Below are 23,577 nucleotides of genomic sequence, written 5' to 3'. Positions count from 1 at the left end.
ACTCAGCAACTTCCAGATTTTATAGCTAGAAGAAATCCTGACTTTGTCTGAATTTATTTTTTAGGTGGAAATACATATAAATTCCACCTCTTTAAAAAAAGCACCCACCTATGTTGTCTTGCCTTGTTCCTCTGCTCTCTTACCCAACATCCACTTATCAAAGCAAATACTCACAGACGTGCCAACCTTTTCCACAACCTTCTCTCTCACTCACTTGTGCACCTGTTGTAATCCATGTGTTCCACCGATGTTGTCTTCTTCATATCATTAATTAAAGTATAATGACCCAGCCCTGTGCTCTCTTCTCAAACCACCCTGTTTCTTCGTTCACTGTGAATGATGGCTCACGGCCTGACGTGCTCCTCTGCTATTCGTTACTCTCCTATTTCACCAACCAGTTCTGCTCATCTCTAAATAAGGACATCATCAGAGTTCTTTCCTGAGTCTTCTTTCATACCCCGGTTCTGTTGCTGATTCGATTCCATGTATTTTCATAGTTCCACGTTACTTCAAGTTTTCTATAACAAAACTGTGTGAAGCCGTATGAAGAAATTATTTTAAAAATAAATTTGGGGCTGACGCCGCGGCTCAATAGGCTAATCCTCCGCCTTGCGGCACCGGCACACCGGGTTCTAGTCCCGGTTGGGGCACCAGACTCTGTACGGGTTGCCCCTCTTCCAGGCCAGCCCTCTGCTGTGGCCAGGGAGTGCAGTGGAGGATGGCCCTAGTGCTTGGGCCCTGCACCCATGAGAGACCAGGATAAGCACCTGGCTCCTGCCTTCAGATCAGCGTGGTGTGCCGGCTGCAGTGCACCAGCAGTGGAGGCCATTGGAGGGTGAACCAACGGCAAAGGAAGACCTTTCTCTCTGTCTCTCTCTGTCTCTCTCTCTCACTGTCCACTCTGCCTGTCAAAAAAAATAAAAATAAATAAATAAATAAATAAATAAATAAATAAATTTGGGGGGCCGGCACTGCGGCTCAATAGGCTAATCCTCCGCGTGCGGCACCAGTACACCGGGTTCTAGTCCCGGTCGGGGCGCCGGATTCTGTCCCGGTTGCCCCTCTTCCAGTCCAGCTCTCTGCTGTGGTCCGGGAGGGCAGTGGAGGATGGCCCTAGTGCTTGGGCCCTGCACCCACATGGGAGACCAGGAGAAGCACCTGGTTCCTGGCTTTGGATAGCGCGGTGCGCCGGCTGTAGAGCGCCGGCTGCAGCATGCCAAACCTTTCTCTCTGTCTTTCTCTCACTGTTCACTCTTCCTGTCAAATAAATAAAATAAAATAAAAATAAAATTTGAGGATAAGGAAGATTTAAATTAAATTTCCAGGTCCAATATTTTCTAGAACTATGACCTAAAACGAGCCACTTAAGCTCACTAAATCCCAGTTTCCCAGTGTGAAATATGGGAATAATAATAACTGTCCTAAAGTGTCATAATGAATGTTAAATAAAATAATATGTGTTTAAATCCTCATTTGGTATTGGTGTAAGGTATTCTTCTAAAATGGGTATGGCACGTTCAACAGCATTCATCTTACAAAAGTTAAAAAAAAATGGGAAGCCAAATTTAACAAACTATTAGGATATTATTTTGCATGACAAGTAAGTCAAAGATACCTAAAAATGTATAGGAACTTACCTTGTGGAACAGCAGGCCAGGCCCTTGCAACACTGGTATCCTATATAGGAGTGCTGGTTTGAGACCTGGCTGCTCTGCTTCCAATCCAACTTTCTGCTAAGGCACTGGGAAGGCAGTGAAAGAGGGCCCAAGGACTTGGACTCCTGCCACCCATGTGGGAGACCCAAGATGGAGTTCCTGGCTCGGGCTGCAGTCTGGCCCTGCTCTGGCTGGGATGGCCATTTAGGCAGAGAACTGGCGGGTGGAAGTCTCTGTCGCTCTGCCTTTCAAATTAATTAATTAATCTTTTTAAAGATTTATTTATTTATTTGAAAGGCAGAGTGACAGAGGAGAGGCAGAGAGAGAGAGAAAGGTCTTTGATTCGATGCTTCACTACCCAACTGGCCACAACAGCCAGAGCTGCGCCAATCTGAAGCCAGGAGCCAAGAGCTTCTCCCACGCAGGTGCAGGGGCCACAAGCACTTGGGCCATCTTCAACTGCTTTCCCAGGCCATAGGGAGAGCTGGATTGGAAGTGGATCAGCCAGGTCTCGACTGGTGCCCATATGGGATGCTTGCACTTCAGGCCAGGGTGTTAACCCACTGCGCTACAGCGCCAGCCCCAATTAATCTTTTTTTTTTTTTTTTTTTTAAATAACTACCTGACTTCTAAAAAGGTGGACTTTGGTATATATTTACTCATAAACATAGACACAACTACCTACTGAACAGTATCAATTCTCTCCCTTGTCCTGTTACTGATGGCCTTGTCCTCCAATCTAGAGATAATATTTGTTGGCCTCTCTTGTGAACAGTATGGCTGTGTGAAATTCCAATTTGTGATAACAGAACATGAAGACGTGAGTGTCTTTGGGGGGCTTAGCTCACACATTGGGTGTGTGCCTGTCTGTTTTTCCTTTCCCCTCCCCTCATGGAGAATGTGGGTGTGGCCATGTTCTGCATTAACTATTCAGGCATGAGTGACCTCCAAGTCCACAGGAGAACTTGGGTTCTTGAATGAACACCTGGACTGCAATCTGTTCCATTCACTTTGAGGCTATTATGTGAGATATAAATTAGCACTGATTTTATTTAAATCATTGCATTTTGGGGATTCTTGCTTACAGCAGCTTAGCTAACACAATTCCATATGAATTCACTTAAAAGACAGAAATTATCCTGCATTTGTAGCCAAATATAGAATGATCAATAATTGATACTACTATTATGGAATCTCTAAATACAGTTTTCTCTGGCAGTCCACTGGTAGGAGCTGGAACACAATGAGAGATGAAGGTAGATAGGGATTTATAAAAGAGCAGTTACTTATTAATGACTGTTGCATAAACTCTAGAGAAGACACGAGATGTTTTCTTGGGAAAACTAAGGAGGCTGACTTGGATCACTGCCCCTTTCTTCGAGTTAGCAATATTACCCTCAGGCAGAGTGAAGGATGTTCTCGGGCAGTTTCGATCAGCTCAGGTTTTCTGGAACTGCTGGTTGATGCCACAGAGCTCTACACCACAGAAACTGGAAAATTACACTCTAATTTGGAGAATCTGTGCGCAAGACCAACCTTTCTATCATAAAATTATCTTAATAGGGTCCTTCAGGTTTTACATTTGGAGAAAATTACCTCCCAATGAGCCTGTTAATGAGAGATGACTGAAGAATTCAGTACTAGACAAATTCCTATTGAATGGAAGAATTTGCTGGAGTTGATCTAGATCAGGACAACAAACTTTTCTGCAGAAGGATGCATAGGAAATACTTTAGATTTTGCTCTGAAAAAAGCTACCCAACCTTACAATTGTGGTAAACATGAAGGAAAGATAATTCTTAGATAAGCATGGTTGTGTTCCACTAAAACTTTATGTTTTTTAAATTTATTTGACAGGTAGAGCTATAGACAGTGAGAGAGAGAGAGACAGAGACAGAGACAGAGACAGAGAAAAAGGTCTTCCTTCTGCTGGTTCACCCCGCAAATGACCACTACCGCCAGAACTGCACCAACCCGAAGCCAGGAGCCAGGCGTCTCTTTCCGGTCTCCCATGCAGGTGCAGGGGCCCAAGCACTTGGGCCATCCTCCCCTACCCTCCCGGGCCACAGCAGAGAGCTGGACTGGAAGAGGAGCAACCGGACTAGAACCCGGCTCCCATATGGGATGCTGGCGCCGCAGGCAGAAGATTAACCAAGTGAGCCACAGTGCTGCCCCCAACTAAAACTTTATTAAGAACAGCAAGATTTGATTTTCATAGAATTTTCACATCACAAATGACTATTTTAAAAAAAAATTTCCCCCAACCATTTGAAAATGGAGAAATTGGTCCTCACTCTGAGGTTGTAACAACTGGATGATGGGCCAGATTTGACTCATGTCAAATGTTTGCTGACCTCTGAGCTTGATGCAAAAGATCTAGAGTATATAACTGACATTGAAAATAATCTCCAAAAAAGTTTATCCAAGAGTATGGAAGGAGCATAATCTAAGTGATGTTGCAGGAGAGCTTTCCACCCACCCATCTGTTGCAGCTCAAATGTTTGTGTCCCCTCAAAATCCGTGTGCTGAGGCTTTAAGTCCCAGTGTAGCTGTACTGGACATGGAACTTCTCAGGAAGATATCAGGGTCAGAGGAGGTCAAAAAGGCCCGGGGGCCTTAATTCCAAAGGGAAGTGTCCTTGTAAGAAGAGGCACCAGAGCTTGCTCTTGATCTCTCCCCCTCCTTCTTCTCCCTCTTCCTCCCTCCTTCCCCCTCCCTCTCTCCCTCTCCCTCCTTTTCTTTCCCTTTCCCTCCCCCCCCCTCCCTATGCAGAGAACAAGCCATATGAAGACTCAGCAAGGCAGATGTCTATAATCCAGGGAGAGACCCCATACCTGAAAACAAATTTGCCAGCACTTTGATCATGGGCCTTGACCAACCTGCAGCCTCCAGACTATAAGAGCTCAGTTTCATTACTCAAGCCACTTAGTCTGCAGTATTTTGTTATGGCAACCTGAGCAGACTAATATACCATCTACCAACTGTTTTAAGTTATTGAGCATCTGTTCAAAAAGAGAGAGGCATGTTCTACATGTAAGAATTTGCCCCAGCTTAGACCACATGTCTGACCAATGAATGAAGAACAACACCTAAAATAGTGTTTAATAGCAACACTCATGTCCACAGGGTATGACCTTCAACTCTTAGAGGCTGACCTCTTATGCTAGTTTCAGCAATACCTGCTCATATTTATGTGGTCCACAAAATGTGGTTACATGTAGCAGGTTGAGAATATCTGAGAAGATATTTCCCAATCCATGTATATTTACTACATATCCCATGAAATCTCCATTCCTTCCCATTGCTTCAAATGCAAGCCAGTATTCATGCCTTAACTCCCAATTATATAGCTCTAGCTCACATGTTCATGCTGTGAGTTCCACATTCACCTAGTTGCCACAAAACCATTTCAAACTCAAGAAGCCTCAAATGAAACAAGCTTGAAAATTTCCATTCCCATAACTCTTCCAGTGTTTTCTATTGTATTTAATGGGACAAACACAAAAACCTGAACTATAACTGCATTCTTATCCTGTTCTAAATTGATGTGGGTCATTTATGCACCTAAACTCCTCCAATCTAGTGGGCCTGCCCTCCCCTCAGGCATTGGAGTCCTCCCCCGAGTGGGAAAACTAGAGACAGAAATGACCAATTGTTCCTTGCCGCCTCATTCCAAAAATGGCACAAACTGATCACATGACCTCAATCAGCTGCAAGAGGCCCTGACAACAAAGTGTAGCTAATTAAAAATGAGAACAGCATTAGTATTGGTGAGTTCTCAGAGTCTTTGCCACAGTGGTTATCTTTTGTAATATATTTTAAAATATAAGTGCTATTTTATGTTACTAATGCTATTTGTGGCTGGTGATGTCTTTATCTATTTTTCCTTGTTTTTTAATTTTACGTGTACTCTATAATTTCATATGCTGTTATTTTCCTTGCCTTTCTTACCTGCCATTTTCAGAGTTTGGTTTATAAATTATTATGATTGTTGTTATAAAAATTGTTTTGATATAACTATTTTCTTTAAAGAGTCAGTATTTATCATCAATTCTTAAATATTTCTATTCTTATTTTTTTCCATTCTCTGTCCTCATTGTCTCTAATTTTGACTCTCACTGGTTTCCTCGTGGTCATTTTTCTTTTCATTATTTTATTTTGGGCATTTTTTAGCTCTGCTCCTTGTTGCCTTCAGTGCAGATTTTTATTCTGCCATTGCTTTTTGAATTTCCTTGCTTTCCTGTCCTATGTAAGGTGGATCCCTGTACATCTCTGTCTTCATGTGTGTCGCTCCCCCTCTTCGTGGAGGAACGACACAGGACCCTGCGCTGTTCTTTCGTCTGCTCGGCCCTCCCCGGGTTTGCTGCTGGTTCTTCCCGGGTTGGCTACCAACCCTTCCACCTCCGTGGAAGGGCGGTTCCCCCTGCCACTTTCCCCACTTCCGCGGGGGAGCGGCACACCGCTGGCCGGCTCTTTCGGGGGCTGCACAGGTGTTCCTTCAGATGTTCCCCTTAGATGTTCCTGGTGCATGCCCTCTCTCTCCTCCTTTATAGTCCTCCTCCGCCAATCCTAACTCGGCTGCCCACACACCGAGTACGCTGCTCTCCTCCAATCAGGAGCAGGATCAGCTCCTGGAGGTCATTACTCAAGTTGGCAAGAGGCAGCTGCGTAGAAGCTGTTTACTCCTCTCCCAGCGCCATATTGTGGGAGAGCAGATGCATAGAATAAGTCTTAATTCCAGTAACAGTCTAGTCCGAGTTGCTCCCCACACATGTGTTTGTTTGTTGTTTATGCTTCCAGGCACCCATTTCAGAAAGGCTTCTTTTTCATTAAAACACGTCCCCCTTGTTGTTTTGGGAAGTACTTCTCAACATTGCATGAAACCTTCATTTCATTCTCGTAGAAGTAACACACATACACATTCTCATATACACACATCTGCTTTTGAAGGTGCTAGACAATGTTTCTATTATGCTATGGACAAGTTTGTAGCATGTTTTCGTCTTTTAGAAAATAGAAATACATTTAACCCAGCTTTTCTTAATAGGTAGGGAAGATGAAATTTACTTGCCTCCTCATTCCAGCTATTTCAGTTTTAACAGCTTTCCTCTCTCAGAGGTAAATTCAAGGTCAGCAGCTTTTAATTTTGTGCTGGTCTGTTGAACTAAGGATGTATCTTCTGTTTCTTAGCTGGTTCAGTGACTTCGGAACAGCCCGTTGAAGTTTAAGGACTCTTATCTGAACAATGAAAAAGCATATTCCTATGCATGTGCTGGCCAGAACTTTTCTCATGCAATGATTGGGAATACAAGGATACATGTGCTTCTGTTGTTTTCTTTTGGCCTGTAACATCCACAGGAATGAAGAAGTGTTGAAACAGGTGTTGGCAAAGAGCAGGGCAGGATAGGGCAGAGATCTGGCCCTTGTTGCCTGGAGGTACTGCCTGTCTCTGGTTACAAGAGCCTTGCTGTATGTCACACAGTAAGACGTAAACCATGGAACTGGATTATCATCTTTTCCTATGCTTTTGGGGACAGTTTGTTTTGTTCCACTTCAAAAAGGTTGGCATTCAGTGCATGATAAAGAATGTGCATCTGGAGATTGATATGTGATATTTGTTCATCTTGAACTAGTAGTAAGTCCTAATATATGTAGTGTATCTACATAGATATGTTAATTGGAAGTTGATGGAAGAGATATTAGGCACATGTAATAATCCAAGAAAAATCCATTTATATTCGTAAGTAGAATTTGAAAGCACTTCATTAATATTGAATCTTAAGGGCTTGACTTTATAATCAGCCTGCTCACTTAAACTAAAATACAGCATAGACTTCAAGGCTAGAATACTTCCCATCATACTGCAGAAGCCACAGTTAACGAGTAACAAAATTTTGAATCAGTAGAAAACAGTTCTCTTTTTTAACTTTTATTTAATAAATATAAATTTCGAAAGTACAACTTTTGGATTATAGCAGCTTTTCCCCCCATAACCTCCCTCCCACCTGCAACCATCCCATCTCCCATACCCTCTCATCTGCGTGGGTGCAAACTGTTGAATACAGTTCTCTTTTAAAAGACTTATTTATTTATTTATTTGAAAGGCAGAGTTACAGAGAAGAAGAGACAGAGAGAGAGAATTCTTCCATCAGCTTGTTTGCTCCCAAAATGGGCTCAATGGCCAGAGCTGAGCTGATCCAAAGCCAGCAGCCAGTATCTCCTTCCAGGTCTCCCATGCAGGTGCAGGAACCCAAAGACTTGGTCTGTCTTCTACTGCTTTCCCAGGCTATAGTAGAGAGCTGGATTGGAAGTGGATTAGCTGGGACTCAAACCAGCACCTATATGGGATGCTGGCACTACAGGCAGCGGCTTTACCTACTGTAACACAGCGCCAACCCCCAAAACAGTTCTAATGATAGAAAGAACTTTTGCACAGAAAACAACAATGACTTTACTGTACTGAACTAACATTATCAATGAGGAAAATATTAAATGATATGAATAGCTGTTCCTGACAATAATATCTCATTTTTAAATGTGTTTATATTTTGTGATATCAGAGAAAGAAAATCTTAGTCTCCAGAGGTTTCCTAATTAATTCTTTTTTAAAAAGATTTTTATTTATTTAACTGAGAGTTAGAGTTACAGACAGTGAGAGGGAGAGAAAGAAGGGGAGAGATCTTTCATCTGCTGGTTCACTCCCCAAATGGCCACAATGGCCGGAACTGGGCCCATCCGAAGCCAGGACCCAGGAGCTTCCTCCGAGTCTCCTACATGAGAGAAGGAGCCTAAGGATTTGGGCCATCTTCTGCTGCTTTCCCAGGCCATAGCAGCAAGCTGGATTGAAGAGAAACAGCCAGGATTAGGACCGGCGTCCATATAGGATGCCAGCGCTGCAGGCAGTGGATTAACCTAACACGTTACAGCACTGGCTCTCCAAATTAATTCTTAAAGTCTGTTAATACAAACTCTTCCAAATTTGCTAGGATCCTACCCCCTTTTAAGGATTGTTAGAAATAAAATGAAAGCAGTAATGTGCTTAGGAAAAAATAAAAATGAACACTTAGCATTTATGCTATGCCAGACCCTTAAAATCTTCATGTAAAGGAGCATACCAGTCCATTTTATGTTGCTATAACCAAATACCTGAGATGGATACTTTCTAAAGGAATGAGGTTTATGAGCTTACCATATGCAGGCTGTTGGGACTCTGGTGAGTGTCTCCTGGCTATCCCACAGCATGGCAGATGGCATTATCACAGGATCACATGTAAGAGGGAAAGCTTACATGGAGGCAGGAAGCCAGAGTTATTCAGAGGTCAGCCTTGCACTTTTTATACCAAGATGCTCTTTAGGAGCCAACAGGAGTCCTATAATAACTGCATTATTGCTTTCAAAGGGCAGCTCCCCCAATGATTTACTTACCTTACACTAGCCCTGGTCTCCCAAAGGTTCTACCACTTCCTAATACTGCCGTGCTGGGGGACCAGAGCTCCAACACACGAATATTTGGGAGACATACTCAAACCATAGCCAAACCATAGGAAAGGGCCCTTAAAGTCATTAGTTCTCAAAACTGTAATATTTTATATAGCCATATATATACTGGGGTCTCCAATTTTACAGAAACAGCACTTCGATAGCCATAAGAGAAATGCCATCTTTCCCTCTTCATTCTCACAGAGTGCTACTAAGCTTTCCTTTTTAAAATCTAAACACCTTTTTATTTGCTATCTATGTGTTTATTTCTTTGACAAGTAGGGAGTCAGAGAGCTTCCATCCCAAATTGCCACAGCAGTCAAAACCTGCAGCCAGGAACTCAATCCAGACCTCCCATTTGGGTGGCAGGAACCCACTTACTTCAACTATCACTACTGCCTCCCAGGGTCTGCATCCAGTGGGAAGCTGAAGAGAGGAACAGAGCCTGGAATCATGCCCAGGCATTCCAACATGGCATGCAGTGTTCTAACTATCATCTTAACTACTAGGTAAAACACCCATCCCTGCCGAGATGCTTTGATGCATAATTTGACAATCTCTAGCACTTCATCCCCATTGTAACACAAACCAAGGTAATGATTCCACATAAGGTCTTTAAACATGAAATTGATGTAAGTAGAACTGTATATTAGCTCCTGCTTAAAGCATATGCTTGCTTGATGTCTTCTTTTTAAATCAATATTACGAACAGATAATGAGAAGCAGGGTTTAGTACAAAGAATGAAGGAAAAGGTACCCCAATGCACTGTTGGTGGGGATGTGAACTAGTACACCCATTATGGAAGACAATATGGAGATTCCTCAGAAATTTGAAAATAAACCTAACATATAACCTAGCCATCTCACTCCTGGAAATTTACCCAAAGGAAATGAAATCAACATATGAAAGAGTTATTTGTACCCTCAGGTTTATTGCAACTCAATTCTCAATAGCTAGGATATAGAATTAACCCAGATGTCCATCAATTGAAGCCTGGAAAAAGAAAATGTAGTATATTTATGAGATGGAATACTACTCAGCCACAAAAATAATAAAATCTGGGTTTTTTTTTTTTTCAATAAAATGGATGCAACTAGAGACCATTATGCTTAGTGAAACAAGTTAATCCCCAAGAGACAAATGTGGTGCTTTCTTTAATATGTGATAGTTAATATAAAACACAGAAGTAAAATAAGATAAACCAAAATGGGATGATGAGAGGTTCACAGGAGCACAGAATAAAGTATAAGCAACAGGAAACAAAAGGGAAGATGTAATCAGAATTGAGGAGATTGATCACTTGTAGCTAATTTGTGAGGCTTCTTTGCTCATATCCTAATCAAGGACTCTACTTACAGTAATTATTCCACAGCAAAAGTTAGGAAAATGTGGAAAAAGTAAATTGGTTAGAAAAGTAGGAAAAATAATAGATTTGTTGATGAATTGGTAAAATATATTTTTGGCAGAGTTACTAATTGATTTTGGCATCTTTTAAGAGCTTGCCTACATTGTGGAAATGTATTTGACTAGGAGAAAAGGATGAGAGCCTTAATAGCAATTTAAATATCATCCTATAGCCTAAGCACCACTGCAGTTTCCATTTATGAATTGTTTACTAAGTTAAAGAAAGGCCTTGAGTACCAATGTCAAGAAATATCCTTATTTGTACTAATATAGAATTCTATCCAGGATTATGTCACTTATGAATATAAATTGTTCCATGTATTACACATTTTTACTTTATGTACCTTGTTTGCATGAGTTTTCAAAGATTTAAGATTTTTGAATAATTATAAATAGCATAATGAAATTATTTAACTGATTTAAATGTTTAGGGCCGGCGCCGAGGCTCACTTGGTTAATCCTCCGCCTGTGGCATCGGCATCCCATATGGGCACTGGGTTCTAGTCCCGATTGCTCCTCTTCCAGTCCAGCTCTCTGCTGTGGCCTGGGAAGGCAGTGGAGGATGGCCCAGGTGCTTGGGCTCCTGTACCAGCATGGGAGACCAGGAGGAAGCACCTGGATCCTGGCTTTGGATGCACATAGCTCCAGCCGTAGCAACCATTTGGGGGGTGAACCAAGGGAAGGAAGACCTTTCTCTCTGTCTCTCTCTTTCTCATTGTCTAACTCTATCTGTCAAATAAAAGAAAAAAAAGATTTAAATGTTTATGTTCCTATATATGATGCTATGCAATTAATTATGAGATAAATTGTTAAAGAAAAACTGCCATCATCTACACCATCACAATGAAGATTCCAAAACCTTTTCACTTAGCTTAAATTTTATTTATTTATTGGACAATCAGAGATACAGAGATGAGGGCAGAGAAGAGAAACAGAGACGGGGATTCAGATAGGGAGCTCCTATCTATTTGTTCACTCCTTAAGTGCCCACATTGGTCTAGACTAGACCTGGGCAAAGTTGGGAATGGAAACAGTACAGGTATCCAACTACTTGAACCATGACCATTGCCTCCCTGGGTATGTCTTCATGGGAAACTGGAGTCAAGAATTGGAGCCAGGTGAGGAACTCACCTTCTCCAATGTGAGACACAGGCATCCTAACCAGCATTTTAGCCACCAGGCCAAATGCCCACCCTAGAAACTTCTTTAACCTTTCCAAAGCAAAGTTCCATAAGCTTTCTTTTTTCCTATTCTAGAAATAGCTAATGACAGAGTTGCTCTCTGTCTTTTCCCCTTAGGCCCCTTTAGATGAGCCACATCTACAATGTCTTGTGATTATTGTTACAGCTTTTCAGGACCTTCAAGGTGATGTTGAATATTACACACTCTTCTGGAGTTCTGCTACCTCAAACGAATCACTCAGACTCCTGCGGGATGTCAGCTCTCATGTCATTGGCCACTTAAATCCAAACACAGAGTACTGGATATTTCTCTCTGTCTTCAATGGAGTACACAGCATCCACAGTGCAGTACTGAATGCAACCACTTGCGATGGAGGTGAGTCCAGACTCTGAGGGATGCTGGCCTTCAGAGATGTGAGTGAAATTGATTGATTCTTACTGAGGCTGAGATCAGTCATCCCTCCATTATGAAATTTCCGGTGTGGGTGGGAAGGGGGTTGGAACTAAAATGCTTAAGTGCTCGCTGTCATCAAGTAGCAGATCAATAAGTGGTCCCATTGAGAGCAGCACAAGGCTCTCATAATGGGATATTAGCCCAATTTGTTCCTGTGCTTTTCAATGTATGCTTAGTTTGGAGCTAAATTCACATCAATACATGGTGACATTTTGAAATTTTTCTCTAAGATTAGCTCTCAGAAACAGTATGCTTTTCAAAACAACAGTCAAGCATGGTGGTGGTGTGTGTGTGTGTGTGGGGGGGGGGGGTTCTGAGTCACCAGAAGTGGTAGGTGGAAGTTCATCCTCTGAGAAAAATTGCCAATGACTCATTTCCAAGCCAGTTAGCAAGGGGGAGGAAGCAAGGGAAGCAACTTGTGAATCTGAAATGTATTTGGAATGGTCTTTCTAATCTTTTTGGCTTTATAAAGTCTCATTATAAACATTATAATATCATTACCTCCCAAGCAAGTGTTCCAGGTCATTAGCAGAGCTCTTTAAGTGGGGAACCCATTTCCCTTTGAGGTGCCAAAGGTCAACACCTTTTGTTTATAAAATAGGATGAATCGCAAGGACAATATTTCAACTAGTTAAGATGGGTTCCTATGATAAAAATAGGTCTTCGCGTAGTTATTTCTGACATGCTTGAATAATTGTGTAATTTAACGCTAAGCAAGATTTTTTTCTAATGTTAGATTTCATCATTACCTATGGTAATCAACATTCAAAATCATTTACATAATGACAATATTGCATTATTGCTTCATATTGCTTGAGTTACAAGTTAGTAACATCAAATGATTTTTCACGTTCCACCAGCCTCAATGTATTTGAGTTTTATTTTTTGCTTAAGGAGCAAATTTTTTTTCCTTCCCTCCCTGTCCCCGACCTGGGAGGTATGGAGTGAAGGGATGGGAAAAAAGACAAATAATAGATATGTGTTAGTAATGCAGATGAGTGAATAATTTATCATCATATCCCACTGGTCACATAGTATTGAAGATTAACACTATGCTGGTGATATAAAGCATTTCACTACCAATTCGTATGGTTTCTAACTGAGAGAATAATAAGCCAATTTACAGAGGACTACAGACTGTGATAACTTCATCAGAGGAAAGCCAGATAAGCAAGGAACCCTTTGCTAAACCTAAATACTAATCTGCATTTAGTTTAACAAGTGCTTTTTCAGAGCCAGCTGGAGTTTATTCAGTTTCTTCCTTTAATTCCAGAGCCTCAGGGCATGCCTCCTCCAGAGGTTGTCATCATCAACAGTACAGCTGTACGTGTCATCTGGACATCTCCTTCAAACCCAAATGGTGTTGTCACTGAGTATTCTGTCTATGTAAATAATCAGCTCTACAAGACTGGAATGGATGTGCCTGGGTCATTTATTCTGAGAGGCCTGTCTCCCTTCACTATCTATGACATTCAGGTTAGAACATTGTTTTTTGATGGTTAAGCTTATGGATATGTTAAATAAAACATGCCAAGCCATGTCTCTAAGTGGAAACTTTCTGTCTTGGTTACAGATTATTTATTTGGTGGGCAAAGGGAGAGCAAAGATGGAAATTGATCAGAATTGAATCTGTTTGCTGTAGGCAAACACATGAGTCTCTGGAGAAAGGATAATGGTAATATGGAAAATAATGGTGGTGAGGATGGGGGTGACATTTTCACTGGTAAAATTAAGCTAATTACATATTCTAAATAAATCTTGCTGAGCAGTTTGCATTTTTCGAGGCCTTTCACTGATATCAAAACCAGAGCCAGCCTATGTATGTGGAGATGATTTTTCTATTCCCATTTCTGCTATTTGCTAATTTAGTACCTTCAGGGAGTTACAGAACCTCACTTGGTGCCAAATTTCTCTTTGTAAAGCGATGGACTGGACAGCTTAAAACATTCTATCTGCTCCAGGATTCTGTGATTCTAAATGCAACAGGAAACATAAATGAAAAAATGATGGACAAAATATTAAAGCTGTTGTCTGAGGAAGAGAGTAATACAAGTGCAATCACATCTATTCATCATTCAACAAATTTGCAACATCTCCCACCCATGTGAGAGCAGTTGTATTTAAACTTCTTTGCCCTTGGATCTCTTTGACAACCTTTTGTGGCCAGTGCACTCTGCCCTGGAGAAATATGCAATTATGTGATAAATTAACACATCATTTTAGAAAGCGTATTGACCACCTGAATGCCAGCTCAGAGATCTGTTCAGGGTCTATTGACCTGAAAGGTGGCAAAAAAAATATAAGGAATACTAGGGCATAGAAAGCAAGGACTTGAATTCCTCAAGGAATTGAATCTCATTAGAATGCTAAAATATAGATAGGCTAAATGAGTGATAAAAGCAGTATTTCAGAAGCTCCAAATTTGTGGGGAAGGCAATTTAGTGAAATTTTAAATAAACTATACCACTTTTAGAATTCATGACTACCATAAATAATTTTCAGAAAACATGAAGCACAGAACCTGTATTTGACTATAGAAGCTCTTCATTGATTTTGTCCATTTAACAACCAAACTTGTTTTCTCACATTTGAGGGTGAAATATACATGATCATGTGACTGCAAACAATTCTTAGGCACCCCTACTCTTGAATCATAGTCAAGAAAGCATATAATTTTTTGGCTTCTTAATAAAAATATATATTTATACTTGGCTTCCTAATAAAACATGGTGTTTACATGTGTATGCCAATCTACATGCTTAATAAAGGAAGACCAGCATGGTGGTTATTTTTCATTGCATTCCATTTTTTCCATTAACCTGTCTGAATTATCTTAGGATGAAACCTGTGGACTGATGTTTATGCTCCTGATTTTTATTCCATGTATTAAATTAGCTATAGGTCAAATTATAAAATAAAAATCATGCTAAAAATAGAGATAGCTGTGTGGATAAGATTAGTATAGAAAGGTAATGGAGGATTTATTGTGTTTCCCTCTTTGGAGCCCAAGTGGAGAAAACAGCCTGAGTTCTCAAAAGGCAGCTTATTCATTTGCTTTAGTAAAACTCAAAACAACCTGGAAGCAAACACAGTGGCTGTTCTGAAGCATATGTGCAGCTCAGCATTCTAACGTTGGAGCAAGAGTCGACTTTAGAATGTTTCAGGCTGGTCTGGGGGAAAGGTTTCCACCAATCCTACTGGTTTGAGTCTATAGTGGGCTGTATCATGATCAGGTTGGGGAGGGGGCGAGGAAACAGACAAAATGCCAAAGTAGAACCCACTGCTTGAATTTTATTGTTAGTGCTTGAGATGTTCTTATTCCTGATAACCATGATTTGTGAAGCTATTTGAAGTCAGAGATTGCTACAGTTGATAGATCCTGTTGCATTTCTTGAAATTTGAATGTCAATTTTTGGTAGTTTTTAATTATGTCAAAAATGATTTGACTTGATTTATAGTAATTATTAAATTGGGATACCCAATACTTTACAGGTTCTCAATGCTAATCTTATCAGTAAAGCAGCTATTGATTTTAAGACACATATGCCCTCAAGTGTCTAACTTTTTCAGCAAAGGGCTTTATATATCCCTTTTGAAAATAAATAGTAGAGGCTGGCACTGTGGCTCACTTGGTTAATCCTCCTCCTGAGGCACCAGCATCCCATTTGAGCGCCGGTTCTAGTTCCGGTTGCTCTTCTTCCAGTCCAGCTCTCTGCTGTGGCCCAGGAGGGCAGTGGAGGATGGCTCAAGTGCTTGGGCCCCTGCACCCACATGGAAGACCAGAAAGAAACACCTGGTTCCTGGCTTCAGATCGGTGCAGCGCCGGCTGTAGCAGCCATTTGGGGAGTGCACCAACAGAGGGAAGACCTTTGTCTCTCTCTCACTCACTGTCTACAGCTCTACCTGTCAAATAAATAAATAAATACATAGTAGTTTTAATTTTTATTCAATGTAATATCTTTTAGTATAAATATAGTAAATTCTTATATTTATGTCCCATTCACATGTCATACATATAGTTACAACACTAGAAATGTGCCCCCTAATATATAGACTTGAAATATTATGTTAGTAAGGAAGAAGAATGTTGTTACATTTCTCTAAAATATAGAGAAAAGCTTTCTGGAGAAATATTAAATATGCCTAAGTAGTTTAAATCTTAAAATTAAGTTTAATGTTTATACTAGAGGGCAATAAAGTGTGGTAAAGCCCAAATCAGATATCCCAAATCCTACCAGATCATCTTATTTCCTAATTTCTGTGTCCCCTCTGTTTGCAAACTTATTAAAATGAAACTGTAAAGAGTCCATAAAATTATTTGTATACATATTAGGTATATAATAAATTCATTGAATTGGTTCTGATGCATTGGGTATCATATAGTCTAGTATTTTCTAATATATATAAAGTTCATTGCCTCTAATTCTAATACACAGTTATATTTCAAGTTCATCTGCCTTTAGGTCATTTCACATTTAATTAGGCACACTCAGAATGAAGGGCCTTGATACTCTTTGAATATCTACTAAATATTCCCTTAAAAGATTACATGAGATCAAAAAATAAAACAAATCATAGAACCTAGAGTATTATGAACATATGTGTGCCTCAGCTCCCATTCAGGTGCAAGGTACACACTGCCCTAGGAATAAAATGGTGTATCTGCTAAATACAAGGAAAATGATACTTGTCTTTCTTCAAACAATATTGTAAAACTCAGAGAACTACTTCAGTTCAAAGCTTGGAATCATTGTTCAAGAGTCATCAGCATCTAGCTCCCCTCCTCCATTTTTGTGTTAGATGGTGAAATTAAATTAGCACTGTAAAAAGTACAGCTGCTCTTCGGTTTATCCTATCATTGAGAGCAGGACGATGTCACTTTTGTAATGTTCCACCAGCAGTCTTCTGAGTATTCATCTCTTCTCCCTCTTGCTGAATGTGTTCCTTTTGTGTTATAAATGCTTGATGAACCCCATTTCTAATCTTTAGTTATTCCATCCTCCTCAGTTTTTATTCAGAGTAGGTGGCAGAATTAAAGGGGTGAATGATGATTTTCTGCTGTGATTAAGGTAAAAATACAATTGCAGCTGGAGCAAATGGATATAAAATAGCTCAGCCATATTGGAAGGCTTCTCTGGGCTTCATTTTTCTTCCATTAGACATTAGCATTTAGGCCATTTGTTGTAAAATGTCAAGACTTCCAGGCGATATCATCATTACACTCCTTGGTTATAGATCTAGAGAGCAGTATGCAGTGATAACCTATTATGCTTGCAAGCTGTCACTTGAGCATCTTCCATTCCTTGACTGTGCTCTGAGTAGATTAATATGGTTAGAACCAGAGACAAAATATCACCATTCTAATCACTACACCGTTGTCCTGAACCTGGTTCTGCACTCCGAGCTCATCCCCCTGGAGTCAATTCACATCAAAAATGAATATTTATTAGATCCCAAGAGGCTGTAGAGAAATATATGAGATTCATATGAAATGAGGGTAGGTGGGATTCAATCTATTGTCAGTCTTCATTTTGAAAACAGTTGGATTTATTGGTTTCTAAACTCACGTTTACAGGTTGAAGTCTGCACAAAGTATGCCTGTGTGAAAAGCAATGGAACTCAAATCACCACTGTAGAAGATACTCCAAGCGATATACTAGCACCCACAATTCGTAATATCACATCAAGGTACATGATTTTTTTTTCTGTCAGTTACTCTAAAGAACTCTGATCATCAGAAATGAAAATAAAAAAATGAAGATACCCTCTCAGTGATGACGATCTCAATTCATAAATTGCTGTATTTGTAAATCAAATTTTTATATTGTTTCTTAGATGTGTTAGCCTTCACTGACATCCACTAACACTTAATCATCATTTTCCTGGTTGTCCAGACTTACTTCCCTAATTTACTCATCTTGAACAAATATTTGAAGGCACAAGAGTGTTCCCTTATTTAAATGTATCCCTTTATGAATCTTTTTGTGAAGCAAAATATCCTTTTAATTAGAATGACACTGCCTTCTAACAATCTCTTCGAAAATTTTTATTTATATATAACAGATTGCATTATAGCTCAAGATAACTATAAAATAAATTGTATTCTTTGGATAACCACGACCACTTTTATCGCTTTCCTAGTAGAATCCCTTTACACATTGGTATCCTTTGGTTGCTTAGAAATGACCATCATTTGAAAGTGATTTCCTTTATAGTTTATCACAGGGTGATGATGATAATAATGATAATATTTAATTTAATTTCCAAAGCCAAAAGTGAAATAAATATTCATCCTCCTACATCAAGTTTAAGCTAGAGAAAGAAATCTAAGTGATCCCATATCATGCTTTTACCAGAGCCAAATTAATCACCCTTTACGTACACACATATATATATATAAAACACACACACACACACAGAGAGTAACTGAAGACATCAACCCATTATAAAATGCTTCCATTCTGAAGGATTCTTCTATAATGTATTAAAACTTTTAGGTCTCTTAAAGATCAGCTCAAAAATACCTGTATTATTTTAGCAATTAGTGAATAAAATAATTAGAAAAGCTCAAATAACTGGGTTCTTAGCTATTCCTGGCAAAAATCAAATTTTGTCTTCTTCAGTATATATTCTATTAAACACATGATAGACACTGATCTAATTTTTGATGTGCAAATTAACTGATAATCTTCTCAATAGATTTCTTTTTAGCTACCCACAGGATTGCCTGCTGTGTAGGGGGATATGAAGTTTTGTGGCACCAGAGATATTTCTGTTTTTTTTTTCTTCCAGCACATATGTTTATTAATACAGAAGGAAGAAAGTAATACAAAAGATTGTGATGCATGATTCCAAATTTGCCAAGTTCCATTTTCCCTAAATAACCATTTATAGAACAATGTGGAAAACACTACTGAAGTTTACAATGTGCAAGAATAGCTCGTAGAGAAAACCCCAACTCTACCCAGGCTTATCAGGGAAGGCATCATGAAATATATAATGTTTTGAATTCAGTCTTGAAAAACTCAAGGAAGAATTCTGGTTAGTGGATGAATGTTTTCAAATTCTTGTTAGTTTGGGCCCGCGCTGTGGCATAGTGGGTTAAAGCCCTGGCCTGAGGCATCAGCATCCCATATGGGTGCTGGTTCTAGTCCTAGCTGCTCCTCTTCTGATCCATCTCTTTGCTATGGCCTGGGAAAGCAGTATAAGATGGCCCAAGTCCTTGGACCCCTGTACCCACATGGGAGACCCAGAGGAAGCTCCTGGCTCCTGGCTTCAGATTGATGCAGCTCCAGACATTGCGGCCATTTGGGAGAGGAAGACCTCTCTCTCTGTCTCTACCTGTCTCTGTAACTCTGTCTTTCAAATTAAATAAAATAAATCTTTAAAAAAATTCTTATTGGCTAGCATCCTCAGGAATCAAGGCCAGGTGAGCATAAGACACTGGGTTTTAGGTCATATCTTTGTATGTAGCTAAAAATAAACTCTAAGATTTATAAGAAATTAAACAAATGTGTCTGCTTCTCTAGTATGTTTTTTTTCTTTTAAGAAGATTCTCGTGGTTCAAGATTGCTTTTACCCAAATATGTCAAATTAAAACCAAAACACTTGATAGTGTGTTATACAACAAGAACAAGGAAAATGAAAGAGGAAATGACAACAGAAGAGAGAGTTCAGTACAGTTTGGGGAGAGTATTTGTTAGCGAGAGGTAAACTATCATGTAGAGAAATTTGTAACTGAAATATTATCAGAAAGGAATAATGAGATGAAATAAGATAATTTATTTGCACAAAATCTGAAAGATTGAGTACTTAGAAACTTTAAGAACTGTGCAAATGGGGAGTGGGGGAGGTAGGGTTCAAACTGAACTTACAAGTTTAGCTGGAATTCTAAAAAAGGTGACTGGAAGCTGGAGTCCCTTACTTTTACCTATGCATCCAGAGATCACTTTTTCTCCTGCAGATTAGAGATTTATCATCTGTAGAAACTTGTCGCTCCCCCTCTTCATGGAGGAACGACACAGGACCCTGCCTAGGCTTCATATCCGAGTCACGGCACCATTATGTCGCTCCCCCTCTTCGTGGAGGAATGACACTAAGCCCTGCCTAGGCTTCATATCCGAGTCACGGCACCATTATGTCGCTCCCCCTCTTCGTGGAGGAGCAACACAGGACCCTGCGCTGTTCTTTTGTCTGCTTGGCCCTCCCCGGGTTTGCTGCTGGTTCTTCCCGGGTTGGCTACTATCCCTTCCACCTCCGTGGAAGGGCAGTTCCCCCTGGCCACATTCCCCACTTCCGCAGGGGAGCGGCACACCGCCGGCCGGCTCTTCTCGGGGGCTGCACAGGTGTTCCTTCAGCTAGATGTTCCCCTTAGATGTTCCTGGTACATGCCGTCTCTCTCCTCCTTTATAGTCCTCCTCCGCCAATCCCAACTCGGCTGCCCACACGCCGAGTACGCTGCTCTCCTCCAATCAGGAGCAAGTCCTACTGTTTATTGGTTGAACTGGAGGCAGCTGGGTAGAAGCTGTTTTCTCCTCTCCCAGCGCCATATTGTGGGAGAGCAGGTGCATAGAATAAGTCTTAATTCGAGTAACTTAGTCTAGTCCGGGTTGCTCCCCACAGATCCCCCTTTCTTTTTATTTTTTGGCGTTGATACACGCCTGTCTTCGGTGCCCCGTGGCACACACTCTGCTCTGCTTGCTAGAGTTGCCACAGGTTCTTACAAGTCCTATCAATCAGGCAAACCGAATCCGGGTCCTCTCTTCGCCATGTTGTGAGGAGGTTTTTAGGCGCTGATGCGTGCCTGTGTTCGGTGCCCTGCAGCACATGCTCTGCTCTGCCTGCAGGGGCTTACAAGCCCTAACAATCAGGCAAACCGAATCCAAGCCTTCTCATTGCCGTATTGTGGGGGAGACTTATTAGTGTTGGTTCGTGCCTATCTTCGGTGACCTGCAGCTCATACTCTGGTCGAGCTGCCTGCTGGTGCTTATCGCCTAATCAGGCAGACCGAATCCAAGCCTCCTAATTGTATTGTGGGGAGGCCTTACTGATGTTAATTCGTGCCTGTCTTCGGTGACCTGCGGCGCATAAGCTGCTAGCCGCCGCAGGTGCTCATCGCCTCACTTAATCAGGCAGACCGAATCCAAGCTTTCTCATTGCCATGTTGAGGGGAGGCCTTTCTATTTCTCTATTTCTCTATCTCCGGGCATTCCTATTTCTCCCATTTTACTTCTATCTTCCAGCATTCCTATTTCTCTCATTTTACTTCTAAACTTCTGTTTCTCTTATCCTCGCGGTTTCCCGGCGCCCGCCCGAGGCTGCTTCTCGGCACCTCACCCCGCGGCAGCTACACGGCTCTGCGCGGCTTCCCGGCGCCTCGCCCCGCCGGCGGGTTCCCGGCTCTGCGCGCACGCTCCGCGGTCTCCACGCACTTCGCGCCCGCACCACGGCCTTGCGCCAGCCTCGCGTTTCCTATCTGTTCACGCCCCGTGCTCTCTCTGCACGTGGCGGCTTCCGCGAATGTTTCCGCCACTACCGGCATTCAGTCCAAGTTCCCCGGACTAACCTGGCGAATCCTGGCGGCCCACGTCTCTGCCTCTGGTTCCAGATCTTCGCCTCTTGCTCCCCGGGGTGACTTGAAGAATTCCAAGATGGCTTGGCCTGCACTCGCGGCTTCATCCTCCCTAACATTTTTCTCTACCCGGTGTGTTTCCCTAAGTTTTCTTCCAACAATATTCCTCCCTCATTTCTCCTGGCCTCTCCCCACAGTCCGTATCCAAGTCTAAGTTTCTTATAGGTTTCACTTTCACTTTCAACCTGCAGTCCGTATCTGAGTCTAAGTTTCTTCTTGCTTTCACTTTAAATCCTAACTTCTTTCTCACAGTCCATATCCGAGTCTCTGCCTAGGCTTTCAATAGCTTCTTCCGGCACCTAGGCTCTTTGCTAGTCTCTCTCTCCGGTATTTTCCTGCTTCTTTCCTCCTAAGTTTCCTATCCGTCCTAGGTTTCCTATCCGAGTCACGGCACCATTATGTCGCTCCCCCTCTTCGTGGAGGAACGACACAGGACCCTGCCTAGGCTTCATATCCGAGTCACGGCACCATTATGTCGCTCCCCCTCTTCGTGGAGGAATGACACTAAGCCCTGCCTAGGCTTCATATCCGAGTCACGGCACCATTATGTCGCTCCCCCTCTTCATGGAGGAGCAACACAGGACCCTGCGCTGTTCTTTCGTCTGCTCGGCCCTCCCCGGGTTTGCTGCTGGTTCTTCCCGGGTTGGCTACTGTCCCTTCCACCTCCGTGGAAGGGCGGTTCCCCCTGCCACATTCCCCACTTCCGCAGGGGAGCGGCACACCGCCGGCCGGCTCTTCTCGGGGGCTGCACAGGTGTTCCCCTTAGATGTTCCTCTTAGATGTTCCTGGTGCATGCCGTCTCTCTCCTCCTTTATAGTCCTCCTCCACCAATCCCAACTCGGCTGCCCACACGCCGAGTACGCTGCTCTCCTCCAATCAGGAGCAAGTCCTACAGTTTATTGGTTGAACTGGAGGCAGCTGTGCGGAAGCTGTTTACTTCTCTCCCAGCGCCATATTGTGGGAGAGCAGATGCATAGAATAAGTCTTAATTCCAGTAACTCAGTCCAGTCCGGGCTGCTCCCCACAGAAACTGTACCCAATACTTAGAAGTCAGGGCTGCGAGGCACAGGGCAGCTGAGAGGCTGAGGTGAGACAGTGGTTAAACGAGACCGCAGTCTGATGGAGGAACCCTTGGTTACTTTTTCTAACTCCATTTCAAAAACCAAATAGACTGTCACAAATGCCTCTGGATGGGAAACTGAACATTCTTCACTGGATAAGAACAAATGAACCCAAATAAAATACCTCCAGATATTAGCATGTGGGGATCACCCAACAGGAAACTGTTTGGCACCTACTCAACCAGTGGTGAGTGGCGCCAATCCACAAGTCCCTCCCATCTTTAAGGTTCTAGTTGTTTTCTTGGAAGGTGGAAAGGTGAGTACTTTCCTCTTAAAGAGAAAAAAGAGACTAAAATAAACAGAAGAAATGATTCTACATCATCAGATACAATGCCAGCCAAATAAAAGGAGTTCTCTATCCATAAAAGAGAAACAGAATAACTGAATAAAAAGGGTAATCAAAATGGGGAAAACCTCATGGAAACTGGAAGTATGAAAGCGGAATCGAAATTTTGAAAGAAAATTTAAAGGAATGTCTCTGAATGAGAGAAAGTCAAAAATGTGAAAAAAGGAAAAAATGAAAATTATAAAATATCTGGAAAATTCAGTATTTGAAGAATTAGAATTCCATAAAGAAAGGACAGAATAAAAAGAGTGGAGAAAATAGCCAAGGAAGATGCCAAGGAAATAGCTCAGAACCAAATTAAAAGA

The 23,577-nt window shown here is 41.6% G+C and overlaps 1 protein-coding gene across 1 annotated transcript in view; it reads left to right on the top strand.

Annotated features, from left to right (window-relative positions):
• Nucleotides 1-23,577, top strand: part of USH2A (usherin) — an 870,853-nt gene that overhangs the window by 626,205 nt on the left and 221,071 nt on the right. Inside the window, exons 46-48 of the mRNA XM_089312189.1 lie at nt 11,887-12,096; nt 13,448-13,650; nt 17,750-17,862. Coding sequence (XP_089168315.1) covers nt 11,887-12,096; nt 13,448-13,650; nt 17,750-17,862 — 526 coding nt within the window. The remainder of the gene's footprint in view (nt 1-11,886; nt 12,097-13,447; nt 13,651-17,749; nt 17,863-23,577) is intronic.

This window comes from Oryctolagus cuniculus, chromosome 13 (assembly GCF_051225735.1).
Source record: "Oryctolagus cuniculus isolate XC-2025 breed Fujian yellow rabbit chromosome 13, ASM5122573v1, whole genome shotgun sequence".
Taxonomy (NCBI): domain Eukaryota; kingdom Metazoa; phylum Chordata; class Mammalia; order Lagomorpha; family Leporidae; genus Oryctolagus; species Oryctolagus cuniculus.
The sequence above is the reverse complement of the archived record's forward strand: the minus strand, read 5'-3'. Positions and strand labels throughout refer to the sequence as shown.